The 9,907-nt window shown below is 46.9% G+C and overlaps 1 protein-coding gene across 1 annotated transcript; it reads left to right on the forward strand.

Moving 5' to 3' along the window:
- The first annotated feature begins 6,224 nt into the window (after positions 1-6,224).
- Positions 6,225-7,538, forward strand: LOC142574379 (uncharacterized). The gene is made up of 2 exons (XM_075683476.1): positions 6,225-6,263; positions 6,860-7,538. Exons 1-2 carry the CDS (start codon positions 6,252-6,254, stop codon positions 7,319-7,321), a joined length of 474 nt encoding a protein of 157 aa, XP_075539591.1. The 5' UTR covers positions 6,225-6,251; the 3' UTR covers positions 7,322-7,538.
- Positions 7,539-9,907: the final 2,369 nt, after the last annotated feature.

The raw sequence follows: 9,907 nt of genomic DNA on the forward strand, positions 1-9,907 counted from the left end.
TGACCGCGCCATTGCCTACGCCAGCCGTCTCCTTTCTCCAGCTGAGCGGAATTATTTTATTACTGAACGTGAGTGCCTTGCACTTCTATAGGCAGTGGCGAAATTTCGCCCTTAGCTATGTGGTCGGCCCTTAACATTCGACACTGACCAGCATGCGCTCTCCTGACCCTACCGATCGCTTAGGTCACTGGCCGTAACGCCTACATGAATACTCGTACACAGTTGCTTACACGTCCGACCGTTTATACCAAGATGCCGACTGCTTGTACCACCACCCAGACGATGTGCGCGCGACCTATGCTTCTGCTCTGTATTATCGCTACTGCTTAGCTGACCTCGCTACCGAATAGCGCCGAGATCCAAGCATGCGCGGTATCATGGAAAAGTTCACATCTAGGTCATATACAAACTTCTCTTGGCATGTTCCTACTCAAGGACGGCACTTTATATTGGCGTTTCAGTGGATCTGAAATGGTGCTGGTCATATTTCGGCATGCTCGCACCACTGCACCACCAAGCTGCACGATCTACCAACTTTTGGTCACCTCGGGGAGTCAGTACCTACGACCATGCCCGGCGACGATTCTTTCCGTCTGGCCTGTACCGATCTGTCCGCTGCTACGTCGCTTCTTGTAAGTTATGTCAACTAGGGTGCCTCGATGCCAGCGCCGCCGTTCAAGGTGGAGACAACCTCAACGGCGCCGCCATATTGAAGCACACTGGATCGGCTGCGCTAGCGTACGTAACGGCGCCGTTCATCCTCTCGGCGCGCTTCGAGTGGTTTGATTTGAACAATCTTTTTATCAATATTGCACTGCGCATCTTTTTACTCATAATAGCCCTTTTAACATCCGAGGGTCGAAGACGTAATTGTACGAATTAATTTTAGGGCCCCGAGTGGTCGACGTTGAACAATTAGTGTGCCGTCAGTTGACTATCATTTTAAAAAGGCTATCATTTTAAAGATCCATTGCCCAGCAGGTGCTACCGCTCCGTGCGAGTGGAAGAAATTGTTTTTTTTCTACGTGGTTTTTTTGGTTTTTCAAATCCTGCGCTATGATAACAGCCGCGCGTCATCAGGCGCTCGCGCGCGGCGGTTGGTTTCGCTTCGGTCGCGGGAGCTGTTTCCGTTTGTTTTGCTCGCAAAGACAACCTGTCTGCTTTTTAATCTTTCAAAGTGTAACTGCGAGTTCCTCGCCTGTTTATTGCCCACAGGGGTGCAATCACATCTGTTTACAGGCTGGCGCTGGTACATACAAACGATGCCGCGTATACCAACGTTGCCACTGCGCCTGCGCTTTCTTTCACGAGGCCCATGAAAACTGATTGCACCTCATTGGCGGTAGGATAAACCACTACTGCAAGTTTTCCACTCGTTTTATTTTTCTGACAGGCGCACAACCACCGAGCGTTCTTGCGTGCGCTCATATGCAGGCTTCGCTTGCGCTCTGGACATGGACACCGGTTGTTCTTCTACGATTCCTCCGTTTATGAAGCGTCTGCAGGGCCGTCTTGGATGATGGTGGAGCAGTACTAGCTGTTGCCAACGAGGGGGCGGATGAAGTCGCTACAGGACCTCTGACTGTGACCTCTGTAGACTCCCGAGACCGATGTGGTGCTGCCCCCTGCCGCACCACATTGGCATACCTTATTTGAGGTAACAGTGAAAGCCTCTTCCTTGCTTCAAAAAGTGAAAAATTCTTTTTTACTGTAAGAGCAATCTCTTCCTTCTCCTTCTTCCAACAGGGACATGATCGTGAATATGCTGGAAGAACCCCTTTGCTGTTTGCACAGCGTGGCGGAGCGTTACAGTTTTCAGATGGGTGATCGTTGGCACTGCATTTCGCGCATGCTTCTTTGCCTCTACATGATTGTGATGCGTGGCCGAACCTCTGGCACTTAAAACACAGCCTTGGGTTCGGTACGTATGGCCTGACATTTATGTTTAGGTATCCTGCATTGAGAGAGGTGGGGAGTATACTAGTACCAAATGTGAGGATCACATGTTTGGTGGGGCGTTGTTCATTGTTTCTTCAGATTGTAATTCTTTGTAATTTGATAACATTTTGTTCTTGGAATCCCTCGAGGAGTTCCTCGTCACTCAAGCTGAGAAAATCTTCGTGAGAGATAACGCCCCTGCAAGTGTTTAATGAGCGGTGGGGAGAAATTGTCACTTTAATTTCACCAATAGTGGCAAGTTCGGACAGCTTTTGCACTTGTTCAATTCAATTAACAGGCCTCCGCTGGTCATTTTCGAGGCCTCGTAGTGTTTTTCGTTGTTTTGTATAAGGCATTTCGCCGCCAAGAAAGGGGATAGCTTACGCATACTTAGTGTTCCTTCACTATGCAAGATGCTGTAACGTGGAAAGTTGTCTAGGTCGGTTCGGAGAGCAAATTGAAAAGGTGCATCGGTGCGGTCTCTTTTCAGAGGCCGACCTGGAAGTCGCGGGAAAGCTTCTGCCATATCATGGTTTCAAAATTCGGCGGCGGTGGTAGCCACCCACCAGCGAGCCCAACAAGGGGACGCTACAGGTTCTGAGCAACCTGCACACGACAGCTATGCACCGCCACTATAACCTAATGCATATAACCAAGACTGGATATACTACACACGATTAACCTTGGCCGCCAGGAAATTCGGAAGTAAGAAGAAGTGAAAAGAAGGCAGGAAAGATCAAAAGGCTAGAGAGAAAGACGAAGATTGAAGAGGAGGTCAGGAAAAGGCGACTGCCGATTTCCTCCAGGTGGGTCAGTCTGGAGATGCCGTCTATGTGAAGCCAAGGCCGAAGAGGTGTGTTGCCTCCGCCGGGGTGCCTTAAAGGTCCAAACGCCCAGCATCGGCTCAACCCCCAGGATCACCCTTTCCCCAGACACGGCTAAGCCGCGCACGGCTACACGCGGGAGGCTCCAACCCTCGTGTGCTCGGGTACGTGGTGTCGCAACACATCAAATGCCTGCTTACGCAGAAGCCCCTGCGGGGAGTCAAAATAATGTACAGACAGTCCAACTGGATAACCTTGTTTCAGCAAATAATGTAGCGTTCATTTGCGATACCTACGTTATGTGGCAGATGTGAGCTTGTCATAAAAAGGAACAAACTGTTGCTAGCATCGATAGCAAATGTGAATGTATAACTGTTCCTCATACCGTAAACTGAAGTATTGTACAATGGTACTTATTTGTTTTCACAAGCAGCCATTAGTCATATTTAAACCGCATGAAGTACTTAAGTGGTTCGAGCAAATATATTACGCTGCTTAATGAAGATTCAAAGTATACAAATTTAATATTTTTGCCTGACATGGTTGCACGCACTTATTTGCAGAATATACCTGCAGCACGTCTGGAACAAATGACGCGAAGGTCAAGGCCAGCCTAGCGACCATGCTTGCCAAGGGAGAGAAGTTGTCAATATATAAACAGTCTCTTTCAATTATAGCATAAGACATGCATGTTAATAAATTCAAATTTTATATCGTGAAATAAAAAGTTATTTCAATATCGGTGCACTTGTTTTCCTTTTCGCACTGCATGATTGTGCACTAGTAGAATTGCTTCAAATAGTTCTCTTTAGGCAACATATGACAGTGTCCAGGAGCTTTATTATTATTATTGTCTGCCGAAATATGGTTGACAAAATATGGTCTATATATATAGTAAATGTATCCGATGTCCCAGCTATATTAGGCCAGGCTGGTCAATAAAAATAAAATACTGAACGAACCCGCTGCAAGATACACTATTATAAAGAGGGAGAGGTATTCTGCACTTGATCTAAGCCCCACTGCTCTCTGCGCCTGCGCCGCGTTGTAACCTAAGGCACTGTCATCCTATTTGAGGGGTCTACGAAACGCAGGCCTCATCTCCGTCGAGGTCTAGTAGTTAGGATATCTGGCTCTCTCCCAGGAGGCCGGCGTTCGAGTGTTGTTGTTGCAGTCTTTTTTTTCAGCTTTTTTACTATTATTGATATTTTCCTTAGTACGCATCGACGGGGTGCCAAGTTAAGTTAGGCTGACGGCGCGTGAAACAGACGATCTTGCCCCTCTCCTCCCTTCCGTCGCTATAGCAACGCGGCGCATGCGCAGTTAGCAGTGGGCGTGAGATCAAGTGGAAAAAAACTTTCTTTTATAAAAACATTTATAGCTGAGACCTCTGACAGTCGAACACCATTGGCCTTAAAATCGAATCTTATTGCAGCGTCTTTTTTAAATGTTATTTTTCATTCAATAACTTCGCTAAATTTAAGTCACCTCGACACCCTGTATCGACAGTAGCCGATAAAGATTGTCAGGCTAAAGTGCATATATTAGCTATAGAATTGTCTACAGGAACTGTCTATAGGCCATCTGTAGACCATACATTACTAAAAATGCTAGCCCACAAGTCCATAGAAAGGCTGTGGACCGGTCTATAGGAACAGGCTATAGATAGTCTATAGACATTTCATAGACATCAGTCTACAAAAGTGCAACTATGTAAGCATGTACAATTTTGTCTACAGACATTCCGCAGGCACTTATCTACAAAAGTCAATATTCATTAATCTATCGACCAGCTATAGCCAGTCAATATACTCATACATTTTGTGGACTGCTCAACAAAAAGGTGTAAGACCATAAGTTCTAAGACTGTCTATAGACTAGTCTAAGTAACTGTTATACTAAGTCTGTCGACTGCACAAAAACACGTCTATAAACTTGATATATACTTTCTGCAAATTTTTTGGTTAGGGACGTCACGCGCATGCCTCGACGGAGCAGAGTGGGCGAAAGGGAACCCCCGCTGGGGCAGCCGTAGCGCGCCAGATATTGCATACGGGGAGAGGGCCATCTCGGGCCATTTGGGCATTCATTGCCGAGATCGTCCACGCAAACCAATGTTTGAAAGCACTTCGATTATGCATAGGGCTCATAGCATGACGACAAACGAGATTGCCGAGGCCTATGAATTCGTAAAATTAGAGGAAATGTACGTCAGCATGCCATCACTGTTGCTATCTTAAAATGAGGTACGATTTCTCAGTTTGTCGTTGTAACTATTGCAGTGTATGTTTTTAATATGGCTTGGAATCGTGCACGGTTCATCGGCATGCACCACTGAATGTTCTTTTTCACTGTTTCACTTGTTTCCGCTCGTACAGTAAACGTTTATCGATTCGTGCGAAAATAAAATATATAGCTCAAAGTAGCACTGTCTCTGTGTGTCTGTTTCCTTCTACGTCTAAATTAAGTCGCGCTTACACTCTATCATGGATTAAAACCAACTAGCCCACCGACGTGTTTTAACCTGCAACTTATTATGCATGTCTCCCTAAACTTACTGGATCAGTGTTGAAATCTGTTGCGCAAATAATGTCGCCTCTTCAAGTAAACCATCTTGGGATGGGGAATCGCATTAATTCCCAAAAGTGCTTTGTACAACCTACAAGATGGTTGACGCAAAAGAAAATTCAAGTAAGTCAAGAACCAAATAAAGCACGAAATAAAGCACAAGATAACTCAAGCCACCGCATGTGATAATACTACTACTGTCAAGCCACGTTTACAACAATTAATTGATTTATTAACACGCTCATCAACAATATTGTAAATATTTCATACGATGCACAAATGATTGGCAACTTTTCTAATCGCAGCGATCTGAATGTGGAATTGACTTACTTTGCGTTAGACAAACTCAATTTACATGAATTCAAGAATTGGCTTTGCAATACACTGAACCACTGAGCTTCCGAGCCCATAGATCGCGAACTGCCACCTTTCTGCGGGGAGTCTCTGTCCAACCTACTTGGTAGTAATACTGTTGCTCTCTTGGATTTCGTAATGTTCCCGTGCAATATCCTGCAAAGCATCGGGTGTATCCAATGTTCCGCCTTCGGCCAAATATAGCACTGCCACTAAAGGACGTGCCGCTCCGTTTCCTCGCGGTTCCAAGGAAGAGACAGCTGAGACACGAGGCACTGGTTTGCTTTATCAGTCAACGCGGTAGCGAGCGCATCTTTTGTTTCCGTGTCTAGATTATGCAGAATTGTGGAAGGATTCCGAGCATTTCGTGAAATGCGATAGAACGGCAAACACGTACCTGCCTTAGCGCCCATATAGGCATGGAGCAGCGGCCACAGGCGTTGGAGTCGCTTAGATCGTGACCGTTCAAATGTGGCGAGGGTGGAAGCAGCGTTGCCTTGGAGTATATATAAGCGACATCAAACGTGTGGGTCAGTCATCCGCTCTCAACAAGCTGCAGCCACAGCCATGAACTCCCTGGTGAGTACGCTCAATAATTTAGCTGTGCTTTATTTCCGAGAAAGGGAGGTGAATATTTTAAAATTCGGATTTTATTACAATGAACTTGAACGCACCTAAGACACTAAGGAGCGCTAGTGTACGTGTTTATGTGCAAGTCAGATGAACATTGACAAATAGATGCCCGGCGCTATAAAATGCCGACAAGCTTCTAAGGCTGCCAAAATGGCAAAATTATTTTGAAACGAATCGTAGTACCCAAGCTGATTGCAAAATTTTGTGGTGGGCGTAAGAAACTATTCAAAGGCTTAAAAATAGTCACACCTAGTTTGCTGCAAAAGAGACGCTTTATAGAAAGACCCTGCTCATGCAATATAACTAGCCCAATTTAGTGCGTTTAAGTCGTTCGTGCACAGAACGTGTAATACTAGAATGTGTAATACCTTGGTAGTATTGTCCAGTGTATTTGCCTATTCCTTAGCGTATTTTTCTGCTTATCCATTCCCTTGCTTATTCCTTAGGTTGAAAATTACAGCCAGCTGATGTTCCGAATAAATATCGCGTACCATAATATGCCCCGCAAAAACAACAAATAATACTTCGTTAACCCTATGCAGTACCATGTCGTCGCCCTTTGCGCCATTGTGGCTTCTGTGACTGCGGGTGGACTTGGAGGCTACGGTCTTGGAGGCCTTGGCTACGGAGGATACGGACTCGGCTACGGTGGAGGCCTTGGCTACGGTGGAGGCTTAGGCTACGGTGGAGGCCTAGGCTACGGTGGAGGCCTAGGCTACGGGGGAGGCCTGGGATATGGTGGAGGGCTGGGTTATGGAGGCGGCTACGGAGTCAGCGGTGTGGGCGTCGGCAGCAGCGTGGCCCTTTTGAGCGGAGGACCTGCTTTCGCCAAGGTTGTGGCCGGCCCTGCTTTCGTCGTTAGGTCTGTGCATCACGTGAACAAGGTTAGCGGAGGAGGAGCCCTTCTCGCTCACTCGGGTCTCGGCGGAGGATACGGAAGAGGCGTCGGCTACGGTGGAGGTTACGGCGGATACGGATACGGTGGCTACGGTTACAAGGGCTAACTGTGAATCTTAACTGTGCATTGTTGTGCTATTCACTTCATTTCATACCGGTTTGGCTGCGACATCGAGTTCCTCTCCGTTTAAAATGACTCCACGCATGTGACATCCCAGAGATAAGTTTCGTGTGAAATATTTTGATCGGAACATGACATCTGGCACGATAGAGTGCTTCCTCTATGCAAACAAAACAAAAAATAAAATAAAAAGTGAATCCTTGCAAGCGAATCCTTGTATTATTACTGATTAAGTATAGCGTTGGCTTTCGGCGCTATGCCCAAAATCGTTCAAGTCAATGGCAAAGTGTCTAGGGCCGCGACTGCGAAACGTTCGCTTTCTGCAGTTCTTCGATAGCACGTATAGACTGACTGCTGCACAGAACTCATTCATTTTTTTTAACAGACGAAATTACATGCCCCAGATTTCTGGACATCCTCCTTCGGAACTTTACACCAACGCCAAGTGTAACTCAATGGGAAAAATGTTTTTAAATATATATTTCAAAATATCGGTTGACGGTCAAAAAGTTTCAACTGACTTCAACAGGAGGGTAGCCCCTTTTAACAGCACATGCATTTTGGCATTTAGTCGCGACATTGCTCGTGCGTTAAAGCAATTAAAGCAGGTCAGACAGGGGCGGTGAAGTCCCACGACAGCAGGAAATCGTTTTACACCCTCCCGGCAGAGGGCACATTCACTAAATGAAGCGCAAAATTTAAAGTATAAAGCTATTTATTACAGTTGGCATCGAGACGGTAATGGTAGAGGGAGTGTTATAAAGCCTGTTAGCACGCGCACGTTTTTGAGAAGCAGCTGAGATGGCAGCGAGCGGTTATGCGCGTGCGTGTCTTGGGAAGGTCTGGGTATAGATGCATGGGCGTGTGCGCTCTGTGTACGTGTGTGCTGTGTATCTCTGCGTATGTGTGTATTTGTATTTGCGTTTGTATGTGCGTGTATGCGTGTGTGAGCGTTCGCGGCGTTTGTGCATGCCTGCGTGTGCGTGCGCTTGCGGTACATGCGTGGGCGCGTGTGAACGTGTACGCGTGCCAACGTGTGTGTTCGAGCTTCAGCATGCACGATTGCGAACAAATGTGTGCGTGTTTGTGTGCGCCTGGATGCCTGTGCGTGCGTACAGTGTGCGTGTGTGTGTGTGTGACGGATGGAGAGAGAGTACGTGCGTGTGATGGAGAGTGCGTTTGTGTGCGAAGGAGACAGAGAGCATGTGTAGGCGCGATGGAGAGCGATAGTGTGCGTGTGTGTGCGTGCGTGCGAGGCGAGAGTGTGTGCGCGTGCCAGTGCTGCGTATTTGCATATGCTTGCACGTGAGTGCATATATCCGTGTGGGAGCATTCGCGGCTTGTGCACATGCCTGTATCTGCGTGTTAGTGCATGTGCGTGTGCGCTTGCGTGCTTGCGGCAAATGCATGGCAGCGTGAGAATGTGCATGTGTGCGACCGTGTGTGTTCGTGTTTCAGCAGCCTGCGTAAAAAAAGCGTACGTGTTTGTGTGCACATGGATATCTGTGCGTGGGATGCAGAAAGCGTCTGAGTGCGTGTGAGGAAGAGAGTGTGTGCTGGTGCGAAGGAGAGAAAGTGCGTGTGTGTTCGTGCGAGGGTGTTTGTGTATTTTTTTGGGTGTGAGTGAACATTTTCCTGCTTCCACCTAGTCTTGGAAACAAACGCTATGTGGAGACCATTAAAACCCGTATTTAAATCCACGAGACAAGAACGAATGATACTGCATTTGTAGCATTATCTCTTTTCGTAAGCGAAACTGAGAAAAAGAAAGCGCCTGTGACGTCAGTATTGCCGACCTTGGCTGGCACGGCTCCGTCAGAAGCTTCTCGCAAGCAGTTGAACTTCGTTATCTTGATTTTGTCGGTGGCAGCGCAATGTCTTGAGGGCAATGACGCGCTAAATCTTCACTATCATTGAATCGTGTATCGTTTCTGTGACCAAGCAAGCTTTTGACAGAGCACGTTCGTTGCTACATTGACATTTGACCTTTAAACGGCTTCGGAAAAACAATGTGAATAAAAATCGACAGTCGTCTGGCCGCAAGGAACATGCTTCCAGAGCCGTGCCATTAACGACAATAGAGAGTTTTAATGCTGCGTCATGACGATACGCACGCAGCCCGGAAGAGCTTTGCGGAACGTAGGCGCACGTGTCGCCTCAGGGCTGCGAAATGCCTACGCACGTGAGAGGGCGAGCGTTTGCGTACGCAGTACTCAAATAGGCAGTTTTAGTTACACGTGCGTAGAGACTCACGTACGCAAACGTGAGAAGCATACGTACCTACGTTCTACGCATGCGCACTGCTTAATCGTAGAAGGAATACGTACGAAAAGCCTCCACGTACGTGTAACTAAAACTGTCTAAGCTCTCAAAAGGCTGGAAGAGGTCAGGGCGATGTTACTGACGATCTTTTTCCGCGTCAGTTAGGCTTTCAGAGAGCGCTCAATTGCAACATATTTGTTCTTAGCTCATGCAGGAGCATGTTTAATAAACATATATTTGCTGAACTAAACAATGTCGAAGACAGGCTCCAAATTACTGATTTGTTTTAGCCGCCCAAGATGAACTATTG

This window comes from Dermacentor variabilis, chromosome 3 (assembly GCF_050947875.1).
Source record: "Dermacentor variabilis isolate Ectoservices chromosome 3, ASM5094787v1, whole genome shotgun sequence".
Taxonomy (NCBI): Eukaryota; Metazoa; Arthropoda; class Arachnida; order Ixodida; family Ixodidae; genus Dermacentor; species Dermacentor variabilis.